Raw genomic sequence first — 18,578 nt, 5'->3', positions numbered from 1 at the left:
CCATCTTCACTAAAAATCGTGCCTAAGTAGCTGAATTGTTTTATTTGTTCCACAGGTTCCCTGTTCACAACACAGTTGACATTTTCAACAATTCTACCTATTTTCATTATCTTTCTCTTTTTAATGCTCACCTTCATACCATATCTATTACAACAGTTATTCAATTTAGTCAGGGACTCTTGCAAATTTGTAGCAGATTTATTTCATTGCCCACATCAAGCAAAGAGCTGACATTAAGATCTCCAATTCTGATATCATGTTTAATACCACTTTCCTTCATAATGTGATCCGCATAGATAATGAATAACAGAGGGGATAATGTACATCCTTGTCTCGCACCAGAATTAACATTAAACCACCTTCCTGTACGTCCGTCAATTCTAACTGCCTTCTTACAACTTAAATACAGACTAAGTATTGCTTGATATGATGCCCCATTGACACCATATAACTGTAGCATATTGAATAGCTTCTCTCTTGGCACCTTGTCATATGCCTTTTGCAGGTTTACAAAACTTAAATGCAGATCTTTGTTATATTCCCATGCTTTCTTGACTATTTGTCATAAAGTGAAGATCTGATCCTGACAGCCTCTATTTCACCTGAATCCAGCTTGTTCTTCACCAAGCTTTTCTTCCACAATTCTTCTCAACCGTTTCTCAAGTATGCTTGCATAGATCTTGCCAGGAACACTCAGTAGGGAAATACCTCTGTAATTCTCACAGTCAGTTTTGTTTCCCTTTTTTATATATGGGTACTATTAGAGCTCTACTCCAATCATCGGGAATTCGTCCCTCTGTCCGGGCTTTCTGAACTATGCAGTGCAGCCACTGTAAGATTTTTATACCACCATATTTCAGCATTTCTGGTCGAATAACATCTACTCCTGCTGCCTTTCAACATTTCAAGCCTTTGATGGCTTTTTCTGCTTCAAGTATGGATATGTATTCCTGACTGTATGCCTGTTGAGTGTTTTTTACCACTGTGCTATCACTGCTTGTTTCATTTAGCAATTTTTCAAAGTAATTACTCCATACTTCATGGATATCTTTTTCTCCTGTTTTCATGTAGCCTTTATCATCTCTAACTCCTTTTACAGCACTGCACTCTTTCCTGCATTCCTAAGCTTCTTCAACAACCTCCAGAATATTTTGCCACCTTCTTGATATTTATTTTCTATATTCTTGCCAAAGTCCTCCCATGACTTTTGTTTAGCTAGTTTTACACAGTGTTTAGCTTTCTTACATTTGTCTCTGTATTCTCTAAGAGCACAAGCTGACTTATTTGCCAGGAACTTTTGATTTGCTTTCTTCTTTTCCTTCACTGCCTCTTTAACTTCCTGTGTCCACCATGGAGTTTTGATTTTTCTATCCTTGCAGACAACCTCACCACATGCCTCTCTGTCTGAATCAATCAAGGTTTTCTTCAAGGCTTCCCAATGAATCTCTAAAATTTGGTTCCTGTTCTCAAACTCTTTCATTTTTTCTTCAATAATCTTTGTGTATTTTAATCTACAGTTCACATCTGAGAACTGCTCAACTTTTATTCGCTTTAAAACTTTCTTACATGTTATTCTTTTCAATATGAAATTCAATTTCATCCTGCTCAAGACTAAATAGTGATCACTTCCAATTTCAAATCGTCTGTACATTCTGGTGTCCTGCACAAGGGAGAAAACATCACTATCAACAATAACATAGTCAATGAGACTTCTTTTATTTCTTGCCTCTTCTCTTCATGTGAATTTGTGCACATTTTTATGTTGGAACATGGTGTTAGTAATAACCAGTCCATGTCTTGAGCAGAAATCCCACAGATATTTGCCATTATTATTAGCTTTGCTCTTTTCTATAAATTTTCCCAATATATTTTTGTATGTGAGATAATCATTTCCTACTCTGCTATTTAGATCCCCAACAAGGACCAACTTTTCCTTTTTCATTGTGTCAGTTGCTTTCTCTAAAGCCTCAAAATTCTTCCACTTCTACCTTAGTAGAACCTTCTGTGGGATAGGCATAAATAAGTCTCATTGTCCAGTTACCCCATTCTGATAATTGCCCACATCAGTCTACTTGAGACTGCCTGCCATTCAAGAAGATTAGCCTTGTATTTTGTGTTGAATACTATGGCTACTCCTTCTTTTCCTTGATTGTCATTTCCTGAATATAACATTTTGTATTTATTGTTCAGATAGATCTCACCAGTTTTTGTCTTTTTTGTTTCAGTCACCCCTATTATGTCGATCTGGTACTTATCTAATTCCTCAGCTAGCTCAGTTCTTTGCCATTCAGGCTTCTTATGTTGATAGTACCGATCTTTAACTCTGGTGATATTGAGTTGCGGTGTGCTTTCAGATTGACTTATTGCTGATATTTCGCTGGTTGTTATAAACAGCATCTTCAGAACACAAAAACACAGTTTGTCATAGTATGTGTGACTATAACAACATGGTGTAACAAAGGGACTAGTTTAACAAAATTGTAGCAACACTACAAAGACTGAAGTCCTAATTGGCACCCTCTATCTATTAAAAAAATATATATATATTGTAGTAATGACACAAAGACTAAAGTCCTAAAAAAAAAAACAGAGAGAGAAAGCAGGTACTTATTATGTCTTAAGATGACTTTCTCCGAAATCTTAGGCAAATTTATACAGCCATATTTGTTGAGATTCAGAGTATTTTTTAAGGTTTCCGTGCAGTACTTTTGTTTTCTTCCAATTGATCCTGTGTGCAGGGGTATACGAAGCATGCTAGGCCTGACTTGCCATAGTGATAGTGCCAGATGTATCTTTTATGTTCACTGATGCGAATGTCCACAGTTCTTCCTGTTTGACCATAGTAGGCTTGATCACATGAGCAGGGTACTTCATAGCCTCCTGGATATGATAAAGGAGGGATGCTGTCCTTGGATGAACGGATGAGAGTTGCTAATTTGACACACAGTCTGAATACAGTGTGTAGTTGATGTTTATTGAGAATTCTAGATATCTTTTCCAATGTGCCTTTAATGTATGGGATGGTGACTGTTTTGTTGTAGTTCTCTGTGGTGGATAGTAGGAGGATGTTTCTTAGGAGTATTTAGTATTTTGTTTATCTTATGGGGATTATAGTCATTGGCCAAGAAGGTGTGGTGTAAGTGAGCCAGTTCAGCAGCAAGAGCATTGTCATTGGAACAGATTGCTCTCACTCTGTGAGTTAGCATTTTTAAAATATCATACTGTTGAGAAGGGTGATGGTGCAATTGTTTGCTGAAATATCTACCTGTACGTGTGGGTTTTCTAAAAACTGAGAATGATAAGGAACCATCTGGAAGATGTGTGATTAGTGTATCCAGGAAGGACAGACAGTTAATAGCTTTCAGTTCCATTGTAAAGTGCATTTTTGGTTGTTGGCTATTTAAATGCACTAAGAATGTATCCAACGTGCCTGGGCCATGTGGCCAAATAGCAAGCAAATCAAGAACATAGCTTAGCCAAAGTGTTGATTTGAGAGTGGCAGTATTGACAGTAAGTTTTTCCAGGTGTTCTATGTAGAAGTTGGCTAAGGGGAAAGAAAGGCGGGAGTCCATAGCTTAGAACACCGTACCTTAAAAAACCCAGACTTAATGGTGAGCTTCGATATCATCTCACTTTTCACAAATCTACCACTAATTGAAACCCTTAATCTGCTAAAGTCGCACTTTCCCCCTGATATATTTGAACTATTTCAATTCCCAATACATGCAGATTATTTTACATGGAAAGAGAAAATATACAAACAATTAGATGGGACAGCTATGCCCCCCCCTTTCTACCCCCTTAGCCAACTTCTACATAGAACACTTGGAAAAACTAGCTATCAATACAGCCACTCTCAAACCAACACTTTGGCCACATGGCCCAGGCACATTGGATACATTCTTAACTCATTTAAACAGCCAGCACCCAAAAATCACATAGAATTATAAGTAAATAAATAATTATTTACTTATAATTCTGTGTTCTGATATATACCATCAAAATTAAACAACATGTACGATGAACACATAAGCCTTTCTAGATGTTTGATGATTCTTCACGGAGACGATATTGTACGCAAGACACACTACAATATGGTAAGTGGAAGTTAAAATTGGCACAGCAAACTGAACAAGTTAGCCTTCTTAAAGAGGTGCCAAGACACCAATTTAATACCTGTGTGAAAATTAAAAACAAGTTCCACTCGGCCAAAGCCCAACGTATTTATAAACGAGCGAGTGTAGCGCTCTTACGAGAACAGATTAACACCACTTGCCTTGAGTTATCAAAATTAAATTCAACCATCAACACGCTACATGAACTACTATGTAATATTTTAAAACGGAACTTGGAGGTCCTGGACAACATCACCGACGCAACGGCTAGAAAAGAATTCATCATAGTCAAAAACCAGCACCAAAAAATGTGTGACAATCTCCAACAACACAGTGCTACACAATGACCGCAATTACAACAAGATCGTGTCGTTGTGAATTTATCATCGCTCACCTTAACCAAAGAAGCCATTAGTGCTTTAAGTCGGGGGCACAAATTTGCCGTTACTCCCAAACATGTTCCAAAAGTCAAAATAATGGTGTCCGTCGAACGGGGAATATACGACCTGCCTCCAGCAATAGCCAATAACATACGTTTAGATGTGGCCATCATACTAATCAAGTCTAAGCTTCCCAGAAATAATATCCCTCATAAGGAAATCATTGCTCTAAAAGAGTTACATAATAATAACCAGATTATCATAAGAAAATCAGACAAAGGGAACGCAACCGTGGTGATGGACACAACAGAATATGAAAACAAAATGCACACACTTTTACAAGATCACTCAACATACAAAATTATAGATCACAATTCCACCAACACACAAAAGAATAAAGTGCATAAATTATTGAAAAAAGTCACTTCATGGCCCAAAGAAACAGTAAATAAACTCAAGCCCTTTCCACGTTAAAACACCCAGGATATATGGAGCACCAAAAATTCACAAACAAGGTACACCCTTACGCCCTATTGTAGATAGTATAAATAGTCCCACATACAAACTAGCTAGAGATTTAGCCAAGCTACTAGCCACTCTCACAAACAATTCTCATTCCTTTGTCAAAAATTCTGCCCACCTAAAAAGTATTTTAGAGCACATACCTTAAAAAAAAAAGCTCAGACTTAATGGTGAGCTTTGATATCACCTCACTATTCACAAATGTACCACTAATTGAAACCCTTAATTTGCTAAAGTCACACTTTCCCCCCATGATATATTTGAACTATTTAAATTCACAATACATGCAGGATATTTCAATAGAAAGGGAAAATGTACAAAGAATTAGATGGGACGATTCAAACACGGTAGTTGTCTCCATAATTTTCAAAAATGCAATTAGATGGGACAGCTATGGACTCTCACCTCCCCCCCCCCTTAGCCAACTTCTACATAGGACATATGGAAAAACTAGCTATCAATACAGCCACTCTCAAACCAACACTTTGGCTAAGCTATGTTCATGATTTTCTTGCTATTTGGCCACATGGCCCAGGCAAATTGGATGAATTCTTAGTGCATTTAAATAGCCAACATCCAAAAATCCACTTTATAATGGAACTGGAAGCTAATGACTGTCTGCCCTTCCTTGATACAGTAATCACACATCTTCCATATGGTTCCTTAATTTTCAATTTTTAGAAAACCCACACATACAGGAGATATTTATGCAAACAATTGCACCATCACCCTTCCCAACAGTATGGTATTTTAAAAATGCTAACTCACAGAGTGAGAGCAATCTGTTCCAATGACAATGCTCTTGCTGCTGAACTGGCTCACTTATGCCACACCTTCTTGGCCAATGACTATAATTCCCATAAGATAAACAAAATACTAAATGCTCCTAAGAAACCCCTCCTACTATCCACCACGGAGAACTACAACAAAACAGTCGCCATCCCATACATTAAAGGCACATTGGAAAAGATATCTAGAATTCTCAATGAACATCAACTACACACTGTATTCAGACTGTGTGTCAAATTAGCAACTCTCATCCGTTCATCCAAGGACAGCATCCCTCCTTTATCATATCCAGGAGGCTATGAAGTACCCTGCTCATGTGATCAAGCCTACTACGGTCAAACAGGAAGAACTGAGGACATCCGCATCAGTGAACATAAAAGATACATCTCTCACTATCACTATGGCAAGTCGGGCCTAGCATGCTTTGGATACCCCTGCATACAGGATCAACTGGAAGAAAACAAAAGTACTGCACAGAAGCTTTTACAAGTCAGAGAGATTGTTCTTAGAAGCAACAGAAGCCTTAAAACATACTCTGAATCTCAACAAATATGGCTGTATAAATTTGCCTAAGATTTGGGAGACAGTCATCTTAAGACATAACTAGTACCTGCTTTCTTTCTCTGGTTTTTTTTTTTTTTTAGGACTTATGTCTTTGTGTCGTTACTACAATATTTTTTTTTAATAGATAGAGGGTGCCTAATTAGGACTTTAGTCTTTGTGGTGTTACTACAGTTTTGTTAAAGTCTTGTGTACTGTGACAAACTCTGCTTTTGTGCTCTGAAGATGCTGATTATAACACCAGCAAAATATCAGCAATAAGTCAATAAATAATTATTTACATATAATTCTGTGTTCTGATATATATTGTCAAAATTAAACAAGACTACCCAAGGCTTTTTATTATTATTCCCTTCGGCTTCATATTATTATTGCTTAAAAATAGGTATATAAGCTTTTATGTTTGTAGAAATTAAAGAACGGAAAACTCAAACTTACATGGAAGTGAATTTAAAAGAGGTAAAATTTTTGCTTAAATATCAAAGGTGTCTAGACTTTAATACATAAACAATGGAACACAAAATGAAATGCGATAAAGGAATTAATTTTAAAATCACCCCTACACACCTAGACAACAGATGATAACTAATTTCCTAATATAAAAAATAAAATAAAATTAATATAATAAGATAATAATCAGGAATTTACATAAGATTGATGCTATAATATTTTCCATAAAGGAAATAACCAAAGACCATCAGATATAATAATAAATAAAATAATAAATCAGCTAATGCCTTTTATTCCCTTATAGTTAGTAGGCAAAGCCTTTATACCTTATCAAACTTTCGGAGACTGAGTGGGCAGTTTAATCTCCACTGGTAGCCAATTAGAGATTAGCTAGTCCATGTCTATCACTAATTATAGCAGCCACCGATGAAGAGGCTAGCAAATAAGTGCTGCCATTTCTTGGTACCTAACCATAACAAGATATGTCACTGGCTGAAAATAATGTGGGTCTGTGGTTTATTTTCTTGAGTTTACGGGATGAAAAACCCGCTTGCCCTTGCCAGAGATCGACTAACTCGGGAACCGGTCAAAGAAAGGATTAGAAAAAGTTCCTCCAGTCAGTGACTAGACTTGAACTTAAGTCCAACTTCGAGCAACCAAGCGAATTCTAAGATGATGTCTTAAAATGCACCATTACTTTCAGTATCACTAACAAAGAACAAAAATTATTACAACAAAATATGATAGTCTGATCTTCTGAATCACTTTTCAACCAGTCATTGATGTCCATATTTATCCACAAATTGCTATCCTATATGTCACTTAATGCATTGCTGATGCAGCATTTCTTAAACAAGTACACCAGTAAGTTTTGTTATAGATGCTCTCTGTATCTTACTAGAAGGTGTCAAAGAAAAGCTTTCTAACAACAACCAGGACTCATATTTGCTGGTCTGGTTGGCCAAGTGGTTAGCATACCCACTCTCCACTCAACAGGTCGCGGGTTCAAATCCCACCATGGGTATGAATGTTTGTGACTGTAGGAAAGATGAATTTCGTTGCGTGGTTTGAGACCACTTCCTGGTTTATTGAAGGCCTGAAGTGGCTGAAGTGGGCAGTGACCACATAAAAAAAAAAAAAAATTAATAAATAAATAAATATCCTTTCCTCAAATGATCCTTAAATGTTTGTTAAGTGAAACATCACTAGTTGACCTAGTCATGCCACCAGGAAAAGCAACCACATCAGAATACTTTGATGTGAGCTTATTCTTTTAACTACTCAGATAAATACTGCCCTTTTCTTGAATTTAGTGAAGGCATTTGACAGGGTGCCACATGATAAGCTGATATTTAAGTTGCAGCACATGGGTTTGGATGTCAGATTGATCAACTGGATTCAGGATTATCTGTCCGATAGGTATCAGAGAGTTGTGTATGGTGGGACAGTTTCAAGGAGGCAGAGGGTTACAAGTGGGGTCCCACAGCACTTGGACCTATATTGTTTAACCTTTATATCAATGACATTGTCAGTGGATTGCAGGGGGATGTTCAGCTGTTTGCGGATGATGTGAAGCTGGGAAGGGTTATTAGTAATAGTGCAGATGTGGGAGTCATGCAAGAGAATTTGAATAAGCTAGAAAGATGGGCAAACGAATGGGGGTGTCGGTTTAATGCAGCCAAATGTAAGGTCTTGATGTTTGGGACACATCAATGGGACGCTGCATACTCTATTGGAGGAGATATACTGGAGGAAGTAGGGGAGACAAGAGATCTGGGGTTGATGATTGATAGAAACCTGAAATTTAAGGGACATATTGCAAAGGTGGTGATGGTAACACAAAGGATTGCTGCAATAATGAGAAGGACGCTGACCTGCAGAGATAAAAGAGTTATCATTCCATTGTATAAGACCCTGATCAGACCACACTTAGTCTATTGTTTTCAGATTTGGTCCCCAGGATTTGAAAGAGATAAATTAACTTTGGAAAAGGTACAGAGGCAGATAACAAAGACAGTTTCAGGACTATAAAATGTTAGTTATGAGGATAGGCTGAGGGAATGTGGACTGCAGAGTTTGGTGGATAGAAGAAGGAGAGGTGATATGATTGAGACTTTTAAACTGTTGAGAGGTGGTTACAGGGTTGACACTGGGAGTTCTTTCGCTTGGTTGAACAGCGGGAAGGAGTGATGACAAGGGGGGGGGTCATCCCCGGAAGTTACGAAAGGAAACTGTGAGCAGGAGGGTGAGGAGTGGTTTCTTTGCATGGAGGGTGGTTGAACTATCGAATGCATTGCCTGATAGAGTGGTGAGAGCGAGAATGGTCAATGAGTTTAAGGAGTGGTATGATAGACTTTGTATTCCTGGGAGGGACCTCCAACGTTGGGTCTTGACAGACTTGTGTTTCCTAGGAAGGACCTCCCGCAATGAGTCTTTTGACTCCTGGGAGGCCTAAATAATAATAATAATAATAATAATAAATATCCATGAAATGCATTAAGAACTAGCATTCTAGGTGGTTACATAGAGATCCTTGATGTCTATTTCAGATGACCTTATCTAATCTTCCATTTGCTTAGTTGTCATCCATCGATATTTTGTACATGTATGACACCATGGTAGAATATCTCATTTCTAAGGATCATTTTGTGGTTTAAAATTAAATATAGGATAGTTTTTTGCCCATTGGCAGTTATACACTACATCATAATGATATGCTGCATTTCATAACCCATGCTCTTGATCTCTCTCTAGCATTGACAGTATCATTTCAAGACATCATTCACAATGCATGAATTGGCCATGCCAACCTCTCATTGTTTTGAAATTTCTTTAATCTATTCCAAAGAATTTGGCAATTTCTCTTGCCTTTAGTTGCATCGCTCGGCATATGATAGACAATCATTTTGCTTATTTGTCAGTAACAAAATGTAATATAGCTTCATCTACATGTGAGTATTCATTAATTAGGTCCCTTTGAAACAAAATATGGAATTGTGCCCATTTCTTCAATGATGGATATTCGCTTCATTAATATAGTCTGCAGGACTGTTTCCTTGCTTTTCTGTGCTAAATTGGTACATTTACAAACCAGTTCAGACCTCCAGTAAGTAGGTTAACAATTTCATGCTGGGCAGTGAAAATCATCTACTTCCTAATGACATTAAATATTCATGTTAGCAGTAGGATTCAAACTCTGTTGGTTAGAAAGTATAGACATCCCCTCTGCCAATCACAGAGATATATAAGTAACTTAAAGGATTTATTTAGTTTTGATCTTGATCAAGAGTAAAATTAAATAAATATCTAAACTAGTTTGGTCAGCTGTTTATACATCCCTTGGTAAGTGCATGCAGTGATATAATATTATATAGGAGTGCATGCATATGCACAAATTGCAGATGATGAAAGTTGTTTGATATGTAGAGTAGTGAAAGATGGTGGAAGTGTTCTAGATTCACATTTGTTTATTATTAAAATAAATTTCCAAAACTTAAATATTGATATAATGGAATTTTCAAAGGCAGAGCTTTGTATATTTATATATTTCTTTATATAATTGTATAAATAATACTTGTTATTTATTATCATATTTTTGTCATTCTAAAATATTCTAATTCACTAGAGCCACAGATGTACCAGTTGGAGATGATCAATTGCAAAACTTACAACTTTGTCATCAGCTGTCAGGAATCTTTAATAAAAGATATAAAGCCATATTTCCCTATCCAAAACCAATTACTGGTATGTTGTTTTCATGTTTAAAATTATAGTATTCTTCTTCCAATTACTATTAATAGCAAATTTTAGATCTTAGTATCCCTGCATTATGGGATACTAAGACACTCGATATGAAGTTAACAGCTTCTGTTATACAAGTGAACTTCTTGTGAAGATACTTCACATGCAAACGTTGTTTACTTATACTTGAGTAAGTATAATTTATTATTATTATTGTTAAGCAAAACCTCCAGGGAGTCAGGGACTCATCTAGGGAGGCCACATATCATCTACACTAGTTGTCATACCTTTTCTTGAATTCATTCACACTGTTAGTGCCACTATATGCGAGAAAAATCTAGCCCCTTCTTAATGGCATTCATTCTTAATTTTGTGAATGCCCTCTTATCTCCACCGTCCATAAAACAAAAAATTATGTGTACTGGTATCCTGTGTGACTCTTTCAAAAGTTTATAATTCTTAGTCATATCACCCCTCTTTTTTCATGTTTGCTAGTGTATGCAGCTCAGAAATGCTTAATTGGTCTTCATATTCTGTATTCTACAATCCTGAGATCATCTTTAATACTCTACTTTTTACTTCTCCACTGTATGGAGAGGGTTTCTGTGATACTAATACCAGGTAGACCAAACCTGTGCACAATAGTCTCCAATTGAGGTGATATCAAAACTATGTAAAGAGGCAACATGATTTTCTTATTCTTACATGTTAAGGTTTGTTTCAGCATTGCAATTATCCTCTGAGTTGTATTTCCAATTTTTGCTATATGCCCCTTGAATTTCAACTTTGTGTCTACTAAAACTCCAAGATCCCTGGCCTGATCAGTCACTTTCTTATAGCATAATCCCATCAATATAATATGACACTGGATAGCTCATTACACCAGTGTTTCCCAAAGCGTACTACATGTACTGCCAGAGGTACACGAAAGATTTTTAGGGGTACAAGGTACTTTTTTTTTTAGTTTAATATTTTTGTAACCGTGTTGTCACAGATAAGTGCAGGTCTATTCTTTAATTAATTTTTCAATAACTAAAAATCTAAAGGAGTTTTCAACAAAACGTGTCTCTTGGATGTATTGTTTAATCTCAACTAGGGCCTATCTGATTGACAGCATGATCATCTTCCAACTATTAGAAAACTGGTTTGCGATTCCATTTTTAAAATTAAATATGTACACTGATGTCATTTTGGTTACATATTAATAATGAATATGCAGAAAAGTCTTGTCAGAAAAAAACTTAAGTATCTTTTACCCTTCCCTAGTCTTTGCAAAGTTGGGTTTTCTGCTCTTGTGAACCTTAAAATAACAATAATAATAATATTGCAAAATAAGGGCAAAATCCAAAAGTATCATGATATATCCATTCCCCTTTTCTAACTCAGTGGTAACATTATTATAAAATGTGAACAAGTTGCTGAAACATGATATTTAATTCATGCCATTTATTGTAAAGTATAGATTCTGTCTCAATCCATTTCTGTATTTGAGGCTCTTACTAATTTTTCCAAAATCATCACCACTATTCCAGATATACTGATAGTTCGATAGCTGGATGTATCAGTTGTTGCCCCACCCTTGTGTGATGGGATTATCATGCATTATTTCCACCCCTATGGAATCTTGCAGAACATCAATGACAATGCAGAAGCTGCTGTGAGAAACTGTGGGAAAACAGGAGGATGGTTCTGGACAACAAGGGACTCAAACAAGGAAACCCAACATCATTGTTGTTGTTGTTGTTCCGGGCAACTCCAAGGAGTCGACACACTCATCGAGGGAGGCCCTAACATCATGTCAAGAACAACTATTCGACATTCACACAGTATCTATCATACCTTGCCTTGAACTCATTCATGGTCGTAGCACCCACAACAGACTCTGGAAGCTTATTCCACTCATTTACTACTCTCCAAGTAAAAAACCTACCTCTAACACCCTTGTCAACCACGCGCTTGCCCAGCTTCCATTCATGGCCCCTAGTCCTCCCACCACCAGTCATATTTTCAAAAATATCTTCTGGATCAATCTTATAGAAACCCTTCAGTAATTTGAATGTCTCAATCATATCACCCCTCCTTCGCCTATCGACCAATTTCTGCAACCCACAAATCTTCAACCTATTCTCATAAGGTTCATTCCACAGACCTGCTATCATCTTGGTCACTCGTCTCTGGACCCTCTCCACTTCCTCCCCATCACGAAGAAACCCTGGTGCCCATAACTGGGCACAGTAGTCCAGATGGGGTCTTATCAAGGCTTGATACAGAGGATCAACAACTTGTTTGTCTCTGCATATTAAAGTATTTTTCAGAAGCCAAGTGATTTGGTGAGCTGTTTTAGTCACTTTTGCAATGTGCCCCCTAAACTTCAATTCCCTATCCACCAACACTCCCAAATCTGTGGCCTCATCAATCTCCTGGAGTACGGTTCCACCAATGCGATATACTGCTGCTATTCTTTTCACCCCAAAGTGCATAACCTTATACTTTGCCACATTAAATTGACATCCATTTTTCCTAGCCCAGTCCTCCAAACTATCCAAATCATCCTGTAAAATTTTGACATCCTGTGCACTCATAATTGCTCTACCCAACTTTGCATCATCAGCAAACAAGTGAACACTTCCTCTCAAATCCTTTCCTATATCATTGATGAACAAATTGAAAAGCAGTGGTCCAAGAACAGAGCCCTGTGGCACTCCACTAGTCACAAGCAGTCTTTTAGACTCCACTCCTGAATAAACCACTCTCTGGTATCTCTCCTTCAACCACCCTCCTATTCATCTCACCAACCCTATATCTATCCCCATCTGCTCCAGTTTACTGATTAGGGTTGTATGTGGTATCCTATCAAAAGCCTTGGCAAGGTCCAGTAGTATTACTGTAAACCCATTACCCCTATCCAGTTCAGCCGTCACTGTGTTATAAAACGTGAGCAAGTTACTGAGGCATGATCTACCCTTCACAAAACCATGTTGTCCCCCATACAATATTCCATTTTCATCTATCCAATTCTGTATTCTTTTCTTGACTAATTTCTCTAAGAGACCTTGACAATGATTCCTGATATGCTAATCGGTCGGTAATTTACAACAACAGTTTCCACCCCCTCGGGACTAACCCAGACCCAAGACTCAAATTAAGCAAAATGGTCAAGGTTACTGACAATTCTTTAGCTGCTTCTCGTACAACACGAGCTGGTATACCATCCAATCCCACAGATGTATTGACATTGAGGTTATGCAATAGACTACTCACCTCCACTTCATTCACCACAATTCCCGTATAATCTAGTGGTACATTCGTTTCTGCAATGTCACCACCTGGATGATATATTCTTGCAAAGTGCTCACTCAGTAACTCAACTATATCAACTGATTCAGTTACCTCCCTACCATCGGCATTCTTTAAAATCATTCTGCCATGTACATTTTTCCTTTTACTTGCTACATATCTAAAAAACTGTTTAGGATTCTCTTTAGCCTGCATGGCCAATGTTCTTTCGTAATCCTTTTTTGCTTTTCTTACCACACTCGTTACCCTTCTGGCCTGCACTTTATACCGTTCGTGTGCCTGCCGGTCACCTTTCTCCTTAAATTCCCTCCATAGTTGTTTCTTTTTTTGCAGGTCAAGCTTAATGGTGTTTATTCATCCATTTAACCCCTAGTTGATTTATTATTTGGACTCTAGGTATACAGTCAGCCATTGCTTCATGCTTCTGCCATGGCACTGAACCAATCAAACTCCTAAGCTTGTCATACTTTCCAGCCCGATAATTCCACATGTACCCTGTCTTAATTGAAAATTCTACACCTTTAGCCACCTCCCAAGTCAAGACCCTATGAACACTCTCACCGATTGGTGACAGTGTGGTCATATTTGTTACAGCCAAATCCTCAGATGTAATTACTAGGTCAAGCACTCTCTGACCCCTAGTATTTTCCATTACATGCTGTCGCAGATAGTTATCCCTTAATAACCGCATAAAATCCAATTCCTTCCTCCCGTGTGTCCTCTCCTCACTCCAATCAATGCAACCATAGTTGAAATCTCCCATAATAATCACCCTCCTTCCACTCATTTCTTCTATTTGCTTGTGCATACTGTCACCATCCAAGTGTAAGCAAACAAAGTTTGCTTACACTTGGATAAAGGATTAAACTAAATTCATGCTACTTGGAATGTTCAGCATTGCTGAACTGATGTGGCCTATCTCTTATTGATGGTGGGTATAATGTGTAGCATGTTCTTAGTTCTTCCATCAGGTGACTGCCATGTCCACTTCCTGCAGTCTTTTTGTTGGAATTGTATGTTGCAAATTACCATGTCATGCTTCAAGGCAAATTCAAGTATTCGTGCTCCATATTCATATTTGCTCATTATTCTTTCCTATCTTTCATTGTCCTTTTCAATCTTTGCATTCCAATCTCCTCAAATAATTAGTATATCTTTCTTTGGTACTGATTTCAAGATTATTTTCATGTTGTTATAGAATAGCTCTACTTCTTCTTCAGACCTGAACCACTTTGATGTTAAATGATCTTGCTATTTTGCCATTGTTATTATTCTTTCATTTACTGGTTTGTATTATTATAATGCTTCTCTTCCTCTTTTACTGAGAAGAAATCCAACTCCTGCCTCATGTTATACTGTTGCCAGACCAGATGATTCTTCAACCTTCATCTCCTCTGACTTTGTCCAGCACATCTCTGCTAATCCAAGGATATCACATCAGTATCACTCCATATCCTTGCACAATACTTTGCAAGGAAATGGAGTGATACATTCCTCCTGGAAAACTAGAAATACATAAAGTACAGACATTCCATGTTCTCACTGATAGCCCGTCTCTTGCTGGTTTTAATTTTATTGCACTTCTTTTGGTAACTAACTTGTTGATCCATTCTGTTAGTGCCATACTGAAACTCCACTTTGCACTCTCAATTCACTGGTAGATATTTTAGTGCTACTGTATTACAGAAACTTCTATTATTATTGATTTCTTTTCATTAAAATTCTTTAAATTTTTGTATAATTACTAATAAAAAATTTTATGTTATATTTAAATACAAATTTTTAGTTTCTGTGTTTCTATATAATAAAAATATTTTATGTGTTTTCAGTTTTCACAAGTGGGATACCATACTTCTATTTATCCTTAATGTCAGTAAATTCTAGGTGCAGTCAGAATATGTTTCTTCTATATCAAGAAGAATAAGCAATAAGCACACAAAAAAGAAGAAAAAAAGTCATAGACAAGCAATATTACATATTAATGCACTATTGTATATTAAAGGATTATAGTGTGTATTTTATTAAAGAATGATTTAACATTTTACAGAAAATGATTTTCTGTAAAATGTTAAATCATGTTAAACAGAGAGCATTTCATTAATTAATGAAGTGAAGCTAGAAAGGCAGTGATACATAGTAATGTTTTGTTTTGTTTTTTATTTATATTTTTTTCAGAAAAAACTACTTTATTAAACCGTATGATTTTACAAAATCAGTGATATATTTATAAAATTTTTATAAAAATATTCCTCACATTTGAAACTGCTAGAGTCTTTTAATTCTAGCAGTTTCTGAAATATATTTTCCATATTTTAAATTACAAAATCATTTATTGCAGATCCTGCTGCCTCTCGTTTAAAAAGTCTCAGAATTCCCACCAAGAAAATGAGCAAATCTGAGCAGGATCCAAAAAGTCGCATTGAACTGACAGATTCCTCAGACATTATTAGAGAAAAGATTAAAAAGGCAGTAACAGATTGTACATCTGCTGTCACTTATGATCCAGAAAATCGTCCAGGTGTTAGCAACTTAATTACTATTCATAGTTTGTTCAGTAATCTTTCTGTAGAAGAAATATGCAAACAGAGTATAGGATTGGAAACAGCAGAATACAAAATGATAGTGACAGATGTTGTAATTGAACATCTTCAACCAATACAGAAAAGAATGCAAGAACTATTTAGTGACAAAAACTATATCGATGGCATTCTAAAGAAAGGTTATTTAAGAGCAAGTGAAATTGCAGCTACAACATTGGATGAAATAAAAGATGCTATGGGAATCATAAAATTAATTTTGTAAATAATCTAAGCAGTGTGTAAAACTGTGCTCATTAGTAACCATGGATTGCAGCATCTCATGAAATGAAATTAGCAGTTCTTTCAATCTGCTTAAGAATGGAAATGTAAGTAAACTTATATGAACTAATAATAATACATATACCTGACATAAAAAATTAACTATTTATTAATATAAAAATTAAATTTCCCTAATTTCAATAGATCCAGTAGTCTACATTTATTCCCTTTGTGGAATAAATGATAAAAAAATAAAGATATCTTTAGTTTACCCATCTTACTAGTACTATAGGTTTACAAGCTTTCATGGGTAGGAGTAAAAAAAATAAATATTAAAAAAAAAAAAAAAAAAGAGCAGAGCCAATTGAGCACTATTTCCCAAAAATGGAAATAGTGCCCCTCAGTGCTGTTGCTCATTACTATTTTTTTTTTTTTTTTGACTCTAGTAATAATTGACCATTTTTGTTGTACTAAAACATTCATGTTCCATTGTTGAATTTTTCTCCTATGTGTACAAGCGATTCTGTTCTATTACTTTCATACTAAAAATTACTAAATAAAGAGCCATAAGGTTTCATTTCGGCAATGTAAAATTACATAGGCAAAGTGATTATTAAATCCCACATTATTTCAATGTAATTTTACATCGCAGAAATGAAGCCTTTTGGCTCTTTATTTAGTCGTTACTTTTATGTACCAACCGAGAGTTCACTTATGAAAAATACATTTCTCTGACATTTCAGTTTCCATAGTACTGAATGAGAGTTTGCACCTGAAGTATCTTCAGGACTGAGGCAACTCGTGGTAAAAGTGGACTAAGCTCTCATTGCTTGTCTTAGTATCTCCCATAATGCAAAGCACATCTCCTTACGGACATGTATAATGCTGTGCATTAAGGGAAAGGCCACTACTCAGACCAGTTTCAACCTTTATTGAGATCTCGTCAGAGGGATCCAGACCCAGAGTGGTGATACTAAGTTGGAAGTAATGGAGAAGTCATATTTACCTTTACCTGTGCCTCAATCCTGAAGATACTTCAGGTGCAAACTTTGTTTGCTTACACTTGGATAAAGGATTAAACTAAATTTATTATAGTCTAACCAAGCTGGAAAAAACTTCCAACATCTTTCTCTAATCCAGAGTAATTTAATAATAAGGTGAGACACCTTTTGGAAACTCGTTTAGGTAAATATGACTTCTCCATTACTTCCACCTTAGTATCACCAGCTCTGGGTCTGGGTAGTGGCCCTTCCCTTAATGCATAGCATTATACATGTCTGCAAGGAGACGTGTATTTTTTTTTAGCCTATTTTTTTAGTAATTATTTAAGAGCAGTTAATATGCAGTCCAGCTAAACCAATGTTACTAATCTATTGTCTTGATCAGGATTCATTGCCACATATGATTTCTTAAAAATATAACTTTTGTTAGATTTTCAGCAAAAAATATTATTTCAAACACAAAGATATTTCAAAAATGTCTTTATCAATTAAATGATTTCTACATGGAATCTGTAGAAGAGTGCAAATGTTCCAAGGTGAAACAATGTGCAATAAAAATTCTTTTTTTCAACATATATTGAAGAACAGTAATAAATGCATCTTGCAACCTAGTCATTATTCATATACTTGCATTTTTGATATCAGTTGTTGTTGCTCTGTTTAAGACAAATTAATGCAATGCTTTAATATCAAAATATGAATTTGAGGATAGCTAACTTTATACTGTGAAAAGAAATGTGCAAAAATATTGACCACATCTTTATGAAATATCTCTTCATTACATGAAAACATTTGAAAACCATTAAAGAAAGCAAAAACAATGGTTCATTTATTCAGTGCTACAGGTGGATACAAACTGAAAGCAAAAATAAATGATGAAACGAGTTCTGACTGAAAAAGTTAATACCAATATTTTGGACAGGT

At 36.2% G+C, this 18,578-nt stretch overlaps 1 protein-coding gene across 1 annotated transcript in view; it reads left to right on the top strand.

Moving 5' to 3' along the window:
- TrpRS-m (Tryptophanyl-tRNA synthetase, mitochondrial) overlaps positions 1 to 18,195 on the top strand; it is a 155,311-nt gene extending 137,116 nt beyond the window's left edge. Inside the window, exons 6-7 of the mRNA XM_090409148.1 lie at positions 10,443 to 10,561; positions 16,194 to 18,195. Coding sequence (XP_090265274.1) covers positions 10,443 to 10,561; positions 16,194 to 16,657 — 583 coding nt within the window. The 3' untranslated portion in view covers positions 16,658 to 18,195. The remainder of the gene's footprint in view (positions 1 to 10,442; positions 10,562 to 16,193) is intronic.
- Positions 18,196 to 18,578: the final 383 nt, after the last annotated feature.

This window comes from Typopeltis vanoorti, chromosome 19, assembly GCF_054136105.1.
Source record: "Typopeltis vanoorti isolate ZY-2024b chromosome 19, IOZ_Tvanoo_1.0, whole genome shotgun sequence".
Classification (NCBI taxonomy): Eukaryota; Metazoa; Arthropoda; class Arachnida; order Uropygi; family Thelyphonidae; genus Typopeltis; species Typopeltis vanoorti.
The sequence above is the reverse complement of the archived record's forward strand: the minus strand, read 5'-3'. Positions and strand labels throughout refer to the sequence as shown.